General features: G+C 44.7%; 2 protein-coding genes across 4 annotated transcripts; one reads left to right on the forward strand and one right to left on the reverse strand.

Annotated features, from left to right (window-relative positions):
- Window positions 1–121: 121 nt before the first annotated feature.
- On the reverse strand, window positions 122–4,675 carry LOC121568903 (PAT complex subunit CCDC47). Of its 2 annotated transcripts, none has more exons than XM_045210621.1 (12): window positions 4,568–4,675; window positions 3,310–3,611; window positions 3,091–3,183; window positions 2,614–2,910; window positions 2,462–2,527; window positions 2,221–2,322; window positions 1,979–2,089; window positions 1,707–1,792; window positions 1,480–1,538; window positions 1,249–1,358; window positions 930–1,097; window positions 122–794 (listed from the first exon to the last, which is right to left on the reverse strand). In XM_045210621.1, the coding sequence occupies exons 2-12, from the start codon at window positions 3,601–3,603 to the stop codon at window positions 714–716; spliced, it is 1,467 nt and encodes a 488-aa protein (XP_045066556.1). In that variant the 5' UTR covers window positions 3,604–3,611; window positions 4,568–4,675; the 3' UTR covers window positions 122–713. The 2 variants fall into 2 exon arrangements, with proteins under 2 accessions (XP_045066556.1, XP_045066557.1); XM_045210622.1 differs by lacking the exon at window positions 4,568–4,675 and adding an exon at window positions 3,895–3,915.
- Window positions 4,676–7,297: 2,622 nt separating this feature from the next.
- LOC121568902 (DDB1- and CUL4-associated factor 7) lies at window positions 7,298–17,607 on the forward strand. 2 transcript variants are annotated; one of them, XM_045210625.1, is made up of 8 exons: window positions 7,298–8,099; window positions 8,404–8,562; window positions 11,906–12,017; window positions 12,924–13,042; window positions 15,461–15,670; window positions 15,781–15,898; window positions 15,999–16,195; window positions 16,383–17,607. In XM_045210625.1, exons 1-7 carry the CDS (start codon window positions 7,962–7,964, stop codon window positions 16,169–16,171), a joined length of 1,029 nt encoding a protein of 342 aa, XP_045066560.1. In that variant the 5' UTR covers window positions 7,298–7,961; the 3' UTR covers window positions 16,172–16,195; window positions 16,383–17,607. The 2 variants fall into 2 exon arrangements, with proteins under 2 accessions (XP_045066560.1, XP_045066561.1); XM_045210626.1 differs by having other exon boundaries at window positions 15,999–16,192; window positions 16,380–17,607.
- Window positions 17,608–17,884: the final 277 nt, after the last annotated feature.

Below are 17,884 nucleotides of genomic sequence, written 5' to 3' on the forward strand. Positions count from 1 at the left end.
TCCAGCAGCTCCCATAGACTGCAGACTCAATCTTTGGGTGAAATTTAGAGCTAGTCTTACCGTCCCATTGGTCCATTTATAACCACAAGACACAACTCTTCTAAAGAAGACAGAAATTAGAGATTGTTCAATAGCTTCCAGTGCATTTTATTATGTTTGCTTAGAAATTCACCAGAGACAGACATAGCTTGTAAGGACTGTCACTTAGATATAAATTAAAATGGGATACTTTGCATCTCGTCTTGCAGCATCCAGTGTTAACTTAATAACTCATGAAACAAGCCTCACATTCCTTCATGCCTTTTAAAATATGAGCATTTTATTTACCACCGAGAGGTGCACCCCCAAATCCCTGTCGATTGGATTAAAAAGCTCATTGAGCCGACTTGCTTTGAAAAGAGCAATGAAGACCTAGGCAGAAGAAAAAGTCAAAACAGAAAAAAAACTGGCACGGGTCTTCGTGGCGACAGACTTGATATGCAAAACTCCTCTGTCCCTCTCGCTTGTCACTAGCAGCTCACTCACAGCCAAGGAAAACCCCACTGATTGAACAAAGTGTTTCCATGAGAACAGAAACAGCTAAGCTTGACACCCATGGAGATGGGAATCTGTGTGAGCCTGTGAGCCAGAACTGGGCGTTGAAGTGAGAGAGATGGATGGAAGCAGTGGAAACCGTCTGAGCTGTGTGATTGAATCCCTGTAGCTGTCTATCCTCACATGGCTTTGACTTTGATCTGCTTCATCTTCATCTGCTTCTTCTCAATCTTCTTCTGATCACGACGTTGAGCAGCCTCCTGTAAAAGGGGGAAAGACCATAGAGGCAGTTAGAGCAAGAGGTACAAAGAAGGCCAAGATGAACAGTGTGCTGTGTTCCTGTGTGTAGTGTTCCATTGGGTGTTATTCTGCTGGGGTGCTGTGGTGGAGCTGACCTCCAGGCGGCGCTGTCTCTCAGGATCCTCCTCGCTCATGATCCTCTCCTTCTCAGCCCTTTTCTTCTCCTCCCGCCGGGTCTGAGCAGCCTCCTGGCGCTGATTGTGGGTCTGCTTCAGGAAGTTCTCCTCCACACGGGCACGGTTCTTATCTGCCTTCTGTTTTCCCTGGAGGACAGACACAGGGAGAGATAGAGGGTGAGAAAGGAGATGCAGTGATGGATGAAAGGAAGACTGTAGATAAAAGTAAATAAAACATCTGCCAATAGGCCAGATTGAGGGTGTAGTAGGAGTAGTCTAATTATCCTGCCATTCTCACCTCTCTGTTGAGGCGGAGCTTCTTGACCTTGTCGATGCTGTAGATGACCATGTTCATCAGGGGTAGCAGAGTGTCCATGTCTTTAGGAGACGTGTTGCCCATGCCAGGCACTACATGCACAAACACAATAAAATATTTGTTAACATTTAATTCAGTCACTATGTATGAAATATGGCGAATCGGCTGCATGCCAGTGTTGGAAAGCATTTCAAGCGGAGACAATTGGCTCACCATTAAATGTAAACAGCAGCGTCTTCTTGGTCTCAGGCAGCTTTAAGGGCTGTCCATCTCTGAAACACAACAGGGTTGAGAAGGCAGCTTCAGGTAACAGAAACGGCTGTAGATCATTTCATAACAGAGGCTTTAATACAAGACCAGGGATAGGAGTGGAGTAAAGACATTTGTGTGATATAGTTAAGATGTTGTGGAAAAACTGTCTTGCTTGCAGGCGCACTTACTCTTGCACAACTTTTGGACCAGAAAATTGGTCAGAGAAATGGATGGACTCTATCTTGTCAGCATGGTTGGTGATATAATGAACCATCTGAAAGACAAAGACAGTGGAAGGGTGAAGGAAAGAAAAACAAGGGGTCTATCAAATTGTAGCACACCGTACTCAATGTGTCATATTCTCCCACTACAAACAGTGAGAGAACACTCTGCAATAGCCTAGTGACAAAGTCCCCACTGTATTGAGTAGGCCACAATAGAAGTCCCCTCCCCTGCTCACTTTGCTGTCCATCACACCGTCCGTGACCTCACCCATCTCTGTCAGGATGGCCAGGAGCTCAGGAAGGCCGTACTTGGCCCCTGACTTGGGCTTGTCACTGCAGAACTCACTCTGGGGACAGACAGATACACAAACAAAGACGGGTCAATACATACACCCACACAGCCTGAGGCTCATAGATGGTTAATAGTGTCTGGATGGCTGAATGAATGAGAGTATAGTGATGTTGGCCCGCCCCTCACCAAGTCCTGCATCTCCTTCTGCATCCGGGCCATGGCCTTTTTGGTGCCCACAGCAAACACAAACGTATCCATGTCCTCATCATTCAGAGTAACTTTGATTTGCTACAAAGAAAAAGAGACAGAAATATATAACAAGTCAGACAACAGAAAAGGTCTACCTTTAGGAAAGTATTTGTAAGCGCTTAGGTTATTGACAATGTGACTGGTGATGTACATGTATGCAGGCATCATATGTACCCACCACTTGATCACAGACTGGCCTCATCATCCTGGCCAGTACATTCAGCAGGTCCTGCCTCTTCACAAACTGGAACAGACCAGAGAAAACATTGAAACAGCAGCTAGTTCTCACACAAACACTTTCTCTCTCTTACTCACACACACTGTAAATACCTTAAGCTGGATGAGCATGCCCTCACAGCACACTCGACCTGAGCACCACAGGTTGTAGATGTGCTCATTCTCCTGGTTCAGCTTCCCGGTGCTCACTGCATCCTTACTGGTGCCATCGTCACCCACCAGGGCAAAGTTGCTCTCCAGCAGCTCTCTGTGGGAGTTGAACCAGGCTGTGGCCAGACGGCTGTTCTTGTTCTTGCCGATGATGTAGTTCATGATATAGGCCAGCAGGCCCGTCACCATTAGAATTTCCATGTAGTAGCTCTCCCAGCTGTTCTGAAGGTGGGCCGGCACCTGGAAGGGGGAGACGGACAGACTTCATCACCATGACAACCACAACATTAAAGATGTTTCATCTTGGCACTCACATTTAAGAGGGATGTGCTTCTTGATTGTCAGAGTACAGTTTAAGAAATAGGTCTGGAATCAATGGCTTCTTAATGGTCACTGGTCTGGTGTTAACAGTGAACTTACTGTGTGGATGATCAGGGGGTCTTTGAGGGACTGGCTGGGCTTCTCCATGCCATCAAACTCGTCTGGATCGTACTTGCTGTACATGTCTTGATCCTACAGCAATACAAAATGAAATATGGATTAGTTCTGGCACAAACCAAAAATACAGCGCATGGGATAGTGTGCCAACCAAGTTGTCCCTGGTCATATGCAAGCTACCAGGCCACTGCAGCCCCTAACCTGTGTATCGGAGTCCTCAAAGCCGTCCTCCTGTCCGTCTTCCTCCAGCTCCACTGTGGCCTCGTCCTCATCTTCCTCAGCAGGCTGAGCAGGGGGGGCCGCACGGGTTGGAGGGGCCGTCTCTGGCTCGGCCGCAGTGTCCTCACTCACATCCTCAAACTCAGCAAAGTCATTGTCGTCTGCAAAGTCTGCCAGGTCTTCCCCATCGTCAAAGTCATCGTTGTAGCGTCCCCTGGAGACGGGCAGTGCCAGGAGAAGCAGCAGCGCGGGCAGCAGGAGGTACACACTCCTCATGGTTGAAGCTGCGCCAGCACAGGCCGGTAGAGGAGAGGAGGAGGAGACGAGCAGGAGGAAGATAAGGAGGGAAAGGTAAATTCAGGTCAAACCAGGTAGGTTTGAAGGTGACAGAAGGTCAAACCAGCACTAGACAGAATGCCTCAGTCAGTCTCACACAGCTGGTTGTCACACGTTTCCAACAAACATCTGCATTACAGTGAGTTGATTTAGCTACATGCCCAGGATAGTAACTTGTTTGTTTACAACACATAACTACCACTTCATGTCTCAGCAAAACCTGTCTCTTACTTCCACTCCCACTGAAAAGGTCAACATCCAAGAGAGTGGTAGCTAGCTCTGGACACTGTCAAATGGCCTAAATCAAAAATGTGTCAGTCTAAACGCCATAGATTCTGCCCATCAATCTGACTGGACTGTGGTTTTTGGTAATGACCCAGTGACCCTAATCATTCACAAGTCATTCATATTCTAAAAATAGATGGCTCACGTTACTTTCTTTATAGACATCATCATTCTCGACACCGTAGTCCGATTATGTTAGTTAACTACCAGTTTAACAAACCACGGCTACAAATATTTTGCTTAGCATTCAGCTGAGCTAGCTAGCTGTCTTCTGCTAGCCAAATCCACTCTCTGACTCTGGTTAGCTAGCTAGCTTGGAGTGGCTATCTGAAATCATAGAACATTTCAAATGGCTAAGATTACAATGAGCTAGCAAATATGCACCCACAATTGACGATTTCTGGTTAACAAACTAACTAATGTTAACAGTCTAACTAGCTAACTAGATCACTGACTGATTAGCCAACGTGACCCATCCCCCCATCTCTTCCCATTCTAACCGAGCAAGTTCCTGCCACGCTACATCTAATAAGTAGTTGACAACATAACAATAGCCTGATTTATCAAGTTGAATCAAACTAAAACAAAACTTCACATGTAACGTTAAGAGTATGAATACCTATGGAGTGTTAAAATATGTTCCTCTGGAAAACGCTAAGGGCCGTCGTTAGCTTTACTGTTCCCCACAGTCCCGTTGACAGTACTTCTTCTTCAGTGGGGTTTATCGGCGGTTGGCATCCAACGTAATGGTGCATTACCGCCACCTACTGTACTGGAGGGTGGGCCAGAGACAGGGAAAAACGAAATCCTACCTGCCAGCCACGTTGCTCTTAAAAAAGATAACAAAATATTTGAGACTATATCTAATGACGTTCTACTCAATATACTATTTAAACTAATGTCCTGTATCCCCTTCTCCCTCATACTAGATCTCATCCTCTCTCTTTCCCTCTGATACTGCCCACACTGTAGCAATACATGCTCCACTGTCTCTGTTTCCTGACAATAATCACACTTTCCTGTTGGATGCTTTCCTATCACATTTAATGTCTTATTCAACTGGCTGTGTCCCACCCGTAATCTTGTAAAAATAGCCTCCTCTCTTCTGTCCCTTCCTGCCGTCCTCCCCTCCCCGACTTTCCTCTGTACTTGAAATAAATGCCTTCCCTTATTATCTATATTCCACTGCTCCTGCCATCTCTGCACCATCATTGTAAATATCAGTATTTTTGCCTCTGCCTTGCTCATTGAAACTTCAATATCCCCACTACTAAGTGCTTGTTTAGCCTGTTCATCTACTACCTCGTTCCCTTCCACCCCCACATGGGCTGGGACCCAAGTAAATCTTATCTGAATATCCATCTGTTTAATCCTGCCATGGGTTTGTAGCACCTCATAAAGCAGGTCTTGTCTGCTACGTGAGCTAAAGAACTGGAGACTGTCGTAGTAAATATATAATGTTATAGCTTGGTCTGACTAAAATCTTGTGCATGACCCATTTTGTGTTGGGCCTTTGTATTCAATACAATGGACAAAAGAGTCCTATCTTGTCAGCCTTGTCAGCAGGTGGCTAAGGACAACACCCACGCCATAGGTCTCTCAGTTCTTCCAACTCACGAGTTCTTGCTCTGAGGACACACACACACACACACACACACACACACACACACACACACACACACACACACACACACACACACACACACACACACACATCATCACTGATAAAAACACACACACACACACACACACACACACACACACACACATCATCACTGATAACACACACACACACACACACACACACACATCATCACTGTTAAACACACACACACACACACACACACACACACAAAAATCCCCTTCTCTTAGGCTGAACATCTGAAGACAGAGAACCCGACTCAGAGCCAATGCAACAGTGATACTAACCTGGAGGGGACCTCGCCCAACTCATCAGGACCAATCAGAAGATCAGAACTACTAGATTCAACCTACTTCATTTTATTGTATAAAATGTCAGCACACAATGTTTCGGGGCTCTCTCAGATATCTCCCTACGAGATTGACGAACGGGTCCGTGCACGCGATTCCAGATATCTTTACCTCTGAATAAACTGCCTTTATTATACCATATCCACCCTGTCCAAAGTCTCTACTTGGTCTCAGTTCTCCAGTAAACTTGTTTTATCAACAAGACTCATTAACACTGCACATAAATCAGAGCAAATAACTACTCTGTCTTGTTTGACTTCCTCCATCCACTGCAAGGCCAACATGGCCATCAGCTCCGCCGTATATACCCCCGTTGACAGTAGATTCTACCACAGAGTTTCTAAACCCAGAGGCGCAACATCGCAAGATTTCCGGGACCGCTTGCGAAACAGACCAAACAGACCAGGCCGGGGTTTGAGAAGTCAATGAGAGAAGTGAAATATTCTTCCTTGTTGTTAGTTTTCTCGAAATCTAAAGGCACAAACTACATTCTAACCAATGTCTTAAGTGTAATAAACATGTTATTACTCCAACCTCGTGAAAGTGACATACTGACACTTTTTAATTTTCGTAAAAAAAATACTTTATAGCGAAGGAGTCCCTTTTATTTATAAGCACATGCGCAGTTCGGCGCGAGAATACGGTTAGACCCTTTGACGTTTTTCTACGCATGAGCTTAGCTAGCCTACCAACATCGCCTACAAGTGTGATTGTGGGTTTCTATTGGAGAATACGTTTTATGGTGCTTTCAAGACCACTGGGAACACAGAAAAAAACGAGGTCAAATAATGACATCAGTGATCTTCGGGTCGGAAAGTCGGAGCTCTAGAAATATGCCAGAGTTTCAGACTTGGAATTCCGAGTTGAATAACGCTTCAAAACTATTTTGCCCAGATGGTGCTCGTTTTTTTCGAGTTCCCAGTTGTTATGAACGCGGCATTAGCCTTTATTCATACTGTACCACCGACTGTACTGTCTTTGATTCTACCCAGAAATATTTTGTTACCTACGTTTTGTAACCTGGTAGTGAGAGGAAGCACAGTGGCCGGCAGTGGGAGAAGATGGAACGAGATAGATTTTGCCAACATTATGCACATTTTCTCATCGATGAAACATTTGATCTCAATACAGTTTTCTGTTCTTAAAACTATAGTCAGTTATGAACAGAGTGGACTAAGTTTTGTAGACTTTCCGCGTTGTTTAGAAGGAGTGCAAAGGCGAATTTAGGTATTGCACACGCGCATTGCACAGAGTAGGCGTTCCCGAAACGAAACATGCAAATATTTGCCACAACACGCCAATAGGATCTCGCTTGCTTGTGCTTGGCTCTGCCCACTATAACTCATTTGTTCCCGTTGGAAACGACAGGCTGTTGTCTTTCTTGGGTTAGTTATAAAAAATCTTCGGTTACACTGTTAAAATAGTAAAACATTATTTTAGCATATTTTCAGAATGGTGTGGTTGGTATGATGATTTCCACCTTTTAATGGAGTGATTGTAGACTAATCGGGTGCACCACACTACCTTGCTATGAGCTAGCTAGCGTCACACCGCCGACATTTTCTTCGATGAGAGGAGATTCGAGGAGAGTGATCCCCCTACCCCTCTTTGTGGTTACGGCAGTAGTGTTGTTGAAGTCGGAGTCGGGTCAAAGCTAGCAGGGGACCCAATTCGAAAAGCAGGCTCACTCATCCGGATCTTCAAAATCAAACGAATAGCAAATGCAGACTTTAGTGCCTCGAAGCTTAAGCTTCGTTGTCCGACAGAGATAGATATCACGCTGTACAACGCGCTACTAGCTAGCTAGCTAATGACGTTAGCTGGGCAGGTGTAGCATCCATAACTAACGACAGTTAGCTAGCTAGCTGTCGTTTGACAGCCTTTGTCATTTGAACTGTTCAAATCTTCAATTCGGAAAGTCTTTAACGAGCCTTGGGGTATATTTTGTTCCAAGGAAACATTTGTTTATATATATATTTTTTATAGCTAAGGATTTTATATAAGATCTCGTTTATTGAGCTATGTCGCTCCACGGTAAGCGAAAAGAGATCTACAAATACGAAGCGCCATGGACGGTGTATGCAATGAACTGGAGCGTTCGTCCCGACAAGCGCTTTCGCCTGGCCCTTGGAAGTTTCGTTGAAGAATATAACAATAAGGTGAGTGAGAAGATGAACTGTACATTTTTGTTAACGAGTCCTAGTGCAGGACCATAACGAATTAGTTGGGACCACCGTGAATCCCACAATGCTGTGATGTGGGCCACCCAGAACAGATCTTGGGTATGAACAGAACCCAGAACAGATCTTCGCTTCTATGTTGTAAGATCTCACCCACAGAGAATGAACATTACCAAAAAGTGACTAAAAACAGTATGAAGTGTGTTTAAGCTCTGAGTAATTTGTTACTTATTAAATAGTATATCAAGCGGTTTCTGATTTAATGATTGTTGTTTGTCTTCAGGTGCAGATTGTGGGTCTGGAGGAGGAGAGTTCAGAGTTCATCTGCAGGAACACCTTTGACCACCCCTACCCCACCACCAAGATCATGTGGATCCCGGACAGCAAGGGTGTTTATCCAGACCTGCTTGCCACTAGCGGGGACTACCTGCGCATCTGGAGGGTATGCATGCACCCACAGCCTCCTTGATACTAAATCATACGTAAACATCAAATCAAATCAAATTTTATTGGCCACATGCGCCGAATACAACAGGTGCAGACATTACAGTGAAATGCTTACTTACAGACCTTTTTAATAAAAAAGTAAAATAAAACAACAACAAAAAAGTGTTGAGAAAAAAAGAGCAGAAGTAAAATAAAATAACAGTAGGGAGGCTATATATACAGGGGGGTACCGGTGCAGAGTCAATGTGCGGGGGCACCGGCTAGTTGAGGTAGTTGAAGTAATATGTACATGTGGGTAGAGTTAAAGTGACTATGCATAAATAATTAACAGAGTAGCAGCAGCGTAAAAAGATGGGGTGGGGGGGGGGCAGTGCAAATAGTTCGGGTAGCCATGATTAGCTGTTCAGGAGTCTTATGGCTTGAGGGTAGAAGCTGTTGAGAAGTCTTTTGGACCTAGACTTGGCACTCCGGTACCACTTGCCGTGTGGTAGCAGAGAGAACAGTCTATGACTAGGGTGGCTGGAGTCTTTGACAATTTTGAGGGCCTTCCTCTGACACCGCCTGGTATAGAGGTCCTGGATGGCAGGAAGCTTGGCCCCAGTGATGTACTGGGCCGTACACACTACCCTCTGTAGTGCCTTGCGGTCGGAGGCCAAGCAGTTGCCATACCAGGCGGTGATGCAACCAGTCAGGATGCTCTCGATGGTGCAGCTGTATAATTTTTTGAGGATCTGAGGACCCATGCCAAATCTTTTCAGTCTCCTGAGGGGGAATAGGCTTTGTCGTGCCCTCTTCACGACTGTCTTGGTGTGTTTGGACCATGATAGTTCGTTGATGTGGACACCAAGGAACTTGAAGCTCTCAACCTGTTCCACTACAGCCCCGTCGATGAGAATGGGGGCGTGCTCAGGCCTCTTTTTTTCCCTGTAGTCCACAATCATCTCCTTTGTCTTGGTCACGTTGAGGGAGAGGTTGTTGTGTCCTCCCTATAGGCTGTCTCATCGTTGTCGGTGATCAGGCCTACCACTGTTGTGTCGTCGGCAAACTTAATGATGGTGTTGGAGTCGTGCCTGGCCATGCAGTCATGGGTGAACAGGGAGTACAGGAGGGGACTGAGCACGCACCCCTGAGGGGCCCCCGTGTTGAGGATCAGTGTGGCAGATGTGTTGTTACCTACCCTTACCACCTGGGGGTGGCCCGTCAGGATGTCCAGGATCCAGTTGCAGAGGGAGGTGTTTAGTCCCAGGATCCTTAGCTTAGTGATGAGCTTTGAGGGCACTATGGTGTTGAATGCTGAGCTGTAGTCAATGAATAGCATTCTCACGTAGGTGTTCCTCTTGTCCAGGTGGGAAAGGGCAGTGTGGAGTGCAATAGAGATTGCATCATCTGTGGATCTGTTGGGGCGGTATGCAAATTGGAGTGGGTCTAGGGTTTCTGGGATAATGGTGTTGATGTGAGCCATGAGCAGCCTTTCAAAGCACTTCTTGGCTACAGACGTCAGTGCTACGGGTCAGTAGTCATTTAGGCAGGTTATCTTAGTGTCCTTGGGCACGGGGACTATGGTGGTCTGCTTGAAACATGTTGGTATTACAGACTCAGTCAGGGACATGTTGAAAATGTCAGTGAAGACACTTGCCAGTTGGTCAGCACATGCTCGGAGTACACGTCCTGGTAATCCGTCTGGCCCTGCGGCCTTGTGAATGTTGACCTGCTTAAAAGTCTTACTCACATCGGCTACGGAGAGCGTGATCACATAGTCATCCGGAACAGCTGGTGCTCTCATGCATGCTTCAGTGTTGCTTGCCTCGACGCGAGCATAGAAGTGGTTTAGCTCGTCTGGTAGGCTTGTGTCACTGGGAAGCTCGCGGCTGTGCTTCCCTTTGTAGTCTGTAATAGTTTAAGCCCTGCCACATCCGACGAGCGTCAGAGCCGCTGTAGTGCGATTCAATCTTAGTTCTGTATTGACTCTTTGCCTGTTTGATGGTTCGTCGGAGGGCATAGCGGGATTTCTTATAAGCGCCCGGGTTAGAGTCCCGCTCCTTGAAAGCGGAAGCTCTACCCTTTAGCTCAGTGCGGATGTTTCCTGTAATCCATGGCTTCTGGTTGGGGTATGTACGTACGGTCACTGTGGGGACGACATCATCGATGCACTTATTGATGAAGCCAGTGACTGATGTGGTGTACTCCTCAATGCTATCTGAAGAATCCCGGAACATGTTCCAGTCTGTGCTAGCAAAACAGTCCTGTAGCTTAGCATTTGCGTCATCTGACCACTTTTTTATTAACCGAGTCACTGGTGCTTCCTGCTTTAGTTTTTTATTATAAGCAGGAATCAGGAGGATAGAGTTATGGTCAGATTTGCCAAATGGAGGGCAAGGGAGAGCTTTGTATGCATCTCTGTGTGTGGAGTAAAGGTGGTCAAGAGTTTTTTTTTTCCCCCTCTGGTTGCACATTTAACATGCTGGTAGAAATTAGGTAGAACAGATTTAAGTTTCCCTGCATTAAAGTCCCCGGCCACTAGGAGCGCTGCCTCTGGATGAGCGTTTTCCTGTTGACTTATGGCCTTATACAGCTCATTCAGTGCAATCTTAATGCCAGCATTGGTTTGTGGTGGTAAATGGACAGCTATGAAAAATATAGACACAAACTCTCTTGGTAAATAGTGTGGTCTACAGCTTATCATAAGTTACTCTACCTCAGGCGAGCAAAACCTCGAGACTTCCTTAGTATTTGATTTTGTGCACCAGCTGTTGTTTACAAATATACACAGACCGCCACCCCTTGTCTTACCGGAGTCAGCCGTTCTATCCTGCCGATGTAGCGTATTGCCCGCTAGCTGTATGTTATCCATGTCGTCGTTCAGCCACGACTCGGTGAAACATAAGATATTACCGTTTTTAATGTCCCGTTGGTAGGATAACCGTAATCTTAGGTCATCCAATTTATTTTCCAATGATTGAAGATTGGCTAATAGGATTGATGGGAGCGGCAGTTTACTCGCTCGTCGTCGGCTCCTTACAAGGCACCCCGACCTAAGTCCACGATATCTCCGTCTCTTCCTCATGCAAATGACGGGGATTTGGGCCTTGTCTGGTGTCTGTAGGATATCCTTTGCGGCCGCCTCGTTGAAGAAAAATTATTCGTCCAATACGAGGTGATAATAAATGTCATATGTTGGGCGCTGCCTGGCCTGCGCCCTATTCTAACTATTGTATCCCTCCTCCCTCTTGCTGCATCTGGAGTTGCACTCTAGCTCAGTTACTTGCCCAGGGGGGACTCTTCTTTTCTAAGTAGTTGTATAGCATCTCATGCATGGCTTGTTAAATCTTACCCCTTAGGTCAGTGACACAGAGACGCGTCTGGAATGTTTGCTGAATAACAACAAGAACTCTGACTTCTGTGCCCCACTCACCTCGTTTGACTGGAATGAAGTGGATCCTAATCTACTGGGTAAGAGATGGGGCATATGCATATAGTAGAGCTGGGACGATAAACCGAAAATAATCGACACCGACCACTTATCGTGGACATTTTGCTTTTCTTTTCATTACAGTAAATAACCTATAGGGTCCTAGTAGAGAAATGTGAAGTTTCAAATTAAATAAGTTTGCTAATATGGGTGATTGTTAATTCGACAATTGATAGCTACAACATTCAAAGTAGTAGTTTTAAGGGTAAGATAAACAAAATAACTGTGGTGCACATTAATGTTATAAACTTGTCGTTCACGTTATCGTGATCATTTAGTCAATTTATTGTGACATTGATTTTTGTGTTTATCGCCCAGCTCTAGCATATAGCCTATTGGTTTGTCAGAGTAAAACAATTAAATGCAATCTCAAATAGCTGCCTGTCCCTTTTAATAGTCTGCTAAATGACTTAAATGTTAAGCCGGTCATTGGCAAATATTTCAGCAAATAAACGCCTGTTTCAAATAAATGCTGAGTCTAAATGAATTGTTTACAAGGTTACCATGGACACAGCTCTGATATTCCCACAGTCTTCCATTAAAAACGTTTTATTTATTTATTCTGTCATCGTTGCTAGCCATGGCATCAAATTCATGGGGCTAAAGCGTGAAATGGGGGTTATATGATAGGCAGCCTTTGCAAGTCTGATCTGCAATGGATTTGTTATTATAATGTTTATACTGGTAGTATTTTCAACATTTTATTGAGCTGTCTGCATAAAGGAAATAGATGCCTGGGTATAAAATAAGCTTGTCTCTAATAAGCGCCGGCTGTGTTCAGTGATTTAAAGCAAATAAACACCCAGGCTATTAATTGAAGTTTTACTGTATGTCTTGTTTGGTGAGTGTCAGTGTTTTTAATACTGCTTCTGATCTGTCCACTACAGGCACCTCCAGCATTGACACCACCTGTACTATCTGGGGGTTGGAGACTGGCCAGGTGCTGGGCAGAGTCAACCTCGTATCAGGCCATGTCAAGACCCAGCTCATTGCTCATGACAAAGAGGTGTGTGAGGGCTGAGGGGGAATATAAGCCTTGCCTTGAAGTTTAGTTTGCTTGTATGAATGTGCATGTTTGAGACTGTATGAATGAGTAAGTAAAGGCTAGTTGTTGTGAGCAGGGGTTAGAACCGGTTCAAGGAGCAGAACCGAAAACCGAAAAAAATGGGGGGAAATGTAGGAACGTAAACAGACCTGGGAAAGAAAGTGATCTCTAGTGTTCCGTAATAGAATCCTTATTTCCAAATCTTGAGAACCGGTTAATAATGTTATTTTTTGTTCCAAAAATATTCCTAATGTCTAATATTTAATTATGTAATTCAGTGAAGTTATGATTCTTGCAGGATTCTAGTAATAGCCTAATCACATCCCAATTCACATCATGATGTTTAGCGCTTCAAGCCAAGCCCGCTCTCTCCCCACCCATGAAATTGTCTTATCTCGTGGCTGCACTTACAGTGGGGGAAAAAAGTATTTAGTCAGAAACCAATTGTGCAAGTTCTCCCACTTAAAAAGATGAGAGAGGCCTGTAATTTACATCATAGGTACACGTCAACTATGACAGACAAATTGAGAAAAAAAATCCAGAAAATCACATTGTAGGATTTTTAATGAATTTATTTGCAAATTATGGTGGAAAATAAGTATTTGGTCACCTACAAACAAGCAAGATTTCTGGCTCTCTCAGACCTGTAACTTCTTCTTTAAGAGGCTCCTCTGTCCTCCACTCGTTACCTGTATTAATGGCACTTGTTTGAACTTGTTATCAGTATAAAAGACACCTGTCCACAACCTCAAACAGTCACACTCCAAACTCCACTATGGCCAAGACCAAAGAGCTGTCAAAGGACACCAGAAACAAAATTGTAGACCTGCACCAGGCTGGGAAGACTGAATCTGCAATAGGTAAGCAGCTTGGTTTGAAGAAATCAACTGTGGGAGCAATTATTAGGAAATGGAAGACATACAAGACCACTGATAATCTCCCCCGATCTGGGGCTCCACGCAAGATCTCACCCCGTGGGGTCAAATTGATCACAAGAACGGTGAGCAAAAATCCCAGAACCACACGGGGGGACCTAGTGAATGACCTGCAGAGAGCTGGGACCAAAGTAACAAAGCCTACCATCAGTAACACACTACGCCGCCAGGGACTCAAATCCTGCAGTGCAAGACGTGTCCCCCTGCTTAAGCCAGTACATGTCCAGGCCCGTCTGAAGTTTGCTAGAGTGCATTTTGGATGATCCAGAAGAGGATTGGGAGAATGTCATATGGTCAGATGAAACCAAAATATAACTTTTTGGTAAAAACTCAAATCGTCGTGTTTGGAGGACAAAGAATGCTGAGTTGCATCCAAAGAACACCATACCTACTGTGAAGCATGGGGGTGGAAACATCATGCTTTGGGGCTGTTTTTCTGCAAAGGGACCAGGACGACTGATCCGTGTAAAGGAAAGAATGAATGGGGCCATGTATCGTGAGATTTTGAGTGAAAACCTCCTTCCATCAGCAAGGGCATTGAAGATGAAACGTGGCTGGGTCTTTCAGCATGACAATGATCCCAAACACACCGCCCGGGCAACGAAGGAGTGGCTTCGTAAGAAGCATTTCAAGGTCCTGGAGTGGCCTAGCCAGTCTCCAGATCTCAACCCCATAGAAAATCTTTGGAGGGAGTTGAAAGTCCGTGTTGCCCAGCGACAGCCCCAAAACATCACTGCTCTAGAGGAGATCTGCATGGAGGAATGGGCCAAAATACCAGCAACAGTGTGTGAAAACCTTGTGAAGACTTACAGAAAACGTTTGACCTGTGTCATTGCCAACAAAGGGTATATAACAAAGTATTGACAAAACTTTTGTTATTGACCAAATACTTATTTTCCACCATAATTTGCAAATAAATTCATTAAAAATCCTATAATGTGATTTTCTGGATTTTTTTTTCTCATTTTGTCTTTCATAGTTGACGTGTACCTATGATGAAAATTACAGGCCTCTCTCATCTTTTTAAGTGGGAGAACTTGCACAATTGGTGGCTGACTAAATACTTTTTTGCCCCACTGTAAATGACCAATTAAACATGTAAACAACTAGCTTGCGCATACACAGCAAGCTGCTCCATCTGCACTAATAGGTGAAACAAATTAATGAGCTTAATGTAAAAACGTTATTTTACGGCTTAGACATTTTACGAAAAGGAGATATATGAACCATACCTTTTTTGGGGGTTCGAACCAGTTCAGAACTTTATTATGCTAGTCGGACCACTGGAATGGAACAAAATAAATAGGGGTTCTGTTCGGAACGGAACGATTGGAAAATCATTTCCGTTCCAACCCCTGGTCCTGAGGTCATTGAAGTCTGAATGTGTGTCCGTGGGTGTACCAGTTTAATAACTCTGTATGTTGGTGTTGTTCTCTGTATCTAGGTGTATGACATCGCGTTCAGCCGCGCAGGCGGTGGTCGGGACATGTTTGCGTCGGTCGGAGCAGACGGCTCAGTACGCATGTTTGACCTGCGGCACCTGGAGCACAGCACCATTATCTATGAAGACCCCCAGCACCACCCCCTACTGCGCCTCTGCTGGAACAAACAGGACCCCAACTACCTGGCCACCATGGCTATGGACGGCATGGAGGTCAGTCTATTTTACTCTCCTTTCTCATTCCTCTTTCAGTTTGGTATTGTCCATTCCCTCTCCTTATCTCTATTTAATGTGTTGTCTCTCTCCTGTGCTGTGTGCCTCAGGTTGTGATTCTGGACGTGCGTGTTCCCTGCACGCCGGTGGCCCGCCTCAACAACCACCGGGCCTGTGTCAACGGCATCGCCTGGGCTCCCCACTCCTCCTGTCACATCTGCACTGCAGGTAAGGCACAAACAGCTCCTTTACCAGCTCACCTTTCCTCAGTCCTCATTCTCCCTTACGTCAGTGTAATAATAATGTATTGTCTTTCCTCCGTCCTCAGCCGACGACCACCAGGCGCTGATATGGGACATCCAGCAAATGCCCAGGGCCATCGAGGACCCTATTCTGGCCTACACGGCCGAAGGAGAGATCAACAACGTCCAGTGGGCCTCCACCCAGCCTGACTGGATCGCCATCGGCTACAACAACTGCCTGGAGATCCTGCGGGTCTAAAGCCAACCTTCACCTGAGGAGTTGGGCGGCAGGTAGCTTAGTAGTTAAGAGCGTTGTGCCAGTAACCGAAAAGTCGCTGGTTCTAATCCCTGAGCCGACTAGGTGAAAAATCTGTCGATGTGCCCTTGAGCAAGGCACTTAACCCTAATTGCTCCTGTAAGTCGCTCTGGATAAGAGCGTCTGCTAAATGACCAATTATTTATTTATTTTGATGTGGAGGATGAGGACAATGTGTGTATTCGGAACTTGGACTTGTTTTTTTGAGTGGAAGTAAATCTTGCAGGACTGCCTCAACCCACTGCTCTCTCCTGGCTGATTGATGTGCGTATGGGAGACGGTGTGAACTCTTTGACTCTTGGAGTGTCCTTTGTTCCACTCCATAATGTCCTGGTTTACTCTGTTTTTGATATTACTAATCCCTGTGTCAAAAGGAGTATGTTGTCCTCTATTTATTTATCGTTTTGGTAGTCATCAGTGTCTGTACAGCGCCAAAATGCATCAGTGCTTTCAGTAGGTTCAACAATTCTAGATGGTCAATTCATTATGGAGTGCAGTTCCAACTGAACACTGCCTCTTGAGTGTGTTTAACCTGTTGTTTTATCCAGCCAGCTATGAGATTAATATGAAGATGTTTTGGAGTGACATATAACAACATATTTAGGGTCAGGAAAGTGGATTTAAAATGACACTCACTGTCAGAAAATGTAATTTAGGGTAATCTGGGTGTCTTTCTGAACTGGTTTAAATCCAGTTGTAGACTTCTGAATTTGAAACCATAAGGCTAATTTTAAGGCCTAATAATTGTTTTAATGAGACAAGTATTTTAAAAATGGTTTGCTGGTACCAGATCACTTCCATGATTATACTGTGATAATCTGACATGTAGTGAAGTGACTGAAGTGTTATATTGATTCAACACCACAGGAGGTTGGTGCCACCTTAATTGGGGAGGATGGGCTCGTTCTAATGCCTGGAGTGGAATCAGCGGAATGGTATCAAACACATGGTTTCCATGTGTTTGATGCCATTCCATGTGCTCTGTTCCGGCAGCCTCCTGTGTTCAACACAATGAATGTCTCACAGTTCGGATACTTTGCCAGCAGCCCCTTTGGGCAAGACCATAACGTTTTCTTCATTTTGAGTTGAGTTGCTTGGAACAACTGCAGTTCCTATTCAAGAATGTGTGAAACAAATAAGTTTAGCCTAGTACTGAAGGAGAGTGAAACCTTTTTTCCCCCTCTTCTTGTGTCTCACTATCTTTTTATTGTTCTCTGTACTCGAAGGTCAACCCCCTTTTAGCATGTTTGTACAAGGGGAAATGTACATACTTATAAATATATGAACCAAGATATTGATAAGGCAAATCTACATGTAGCTTTTTTCATAAAAGTTTATATTACCAAATTTGCTCTAACTAATAAATATTCCTTCACGTCTTTCGTAGTTGTCAGTGTCATTATTTGCATCACTGAACACACTGATAGGTCAGGATGTCATTATTTATTTAGGTGGCACAATGTCACTAAAATGTGCAGATGGAGCAGGTATGGTTCTCTGTCAGCTCCTAACATTACATTTCTCTGCAGTGTTCTTAAAGGTCCAATACAGCTGTTTTGATCTCAATATTAAATCATTTCTGGGTAACAATTACAGTGAGGGGAAAAAGTATTTGATCCCCTGTTGATTTTGTACGTTTGCCCACTGACAAAGACA

Source organism: Coregonus clupeaformis, chromosome 35 (genome assembly GCF_020615455.1).
Source record: "Coregonus clupeaformis isolate EN_2021a chromosome 35, ASM2061545v1, whole genome shotgun sequence".
NCBI lineage: Eukaryota > Metazoa > Chordata > Actinopteri > Salmoniformes > Salmonidae > Coregonus > Coregonus clupeaformis.

Coding starts and splice junctions, on each gene's coding strand:
- LOC121568903 (XM_045210621.1), bottom strand. CDS start 3,603: ATGAGGAGTGTGTACCTCCTGCTGCCCGCGCTGCTGCTTCTCCTGGCA. Junction 2,323..2,461: donor GGCCAGTCTGTGATCAAGTG/GTGGGTACATAT, acceptor TTTTCTTTGTAG/CAAATCAAAGTTACTCTGAA. Junction 1,793..1,978: donor ACGGTGTGATGGACAGCAAA/GTGAGCAGGGGA, acceptor TTTGTCTTTCAG/ATGGTTCATTATATCACCAA.
- LOC121568902 (XM_045210625.1), top strand. CDS start 7,962: ATGTCGCTCCACGGTAAGCGAAAAGAGATCTACAAATACGAAGCGCCA. Junction 8,563..11,905: donor ACTACCTGCGCATCTGGAGG/GTATGCATGCAC, acceptor CTTACCCCTTAG/GTCAGTGACACAGAGACGCG. Junction 15,671..15,780: donor TGGCTATGGACGGCATGGAG/GTCAGTCTATTT, acceptor TGTGTGCCTCAG/GTTGTGATTCTGGACGTGCG.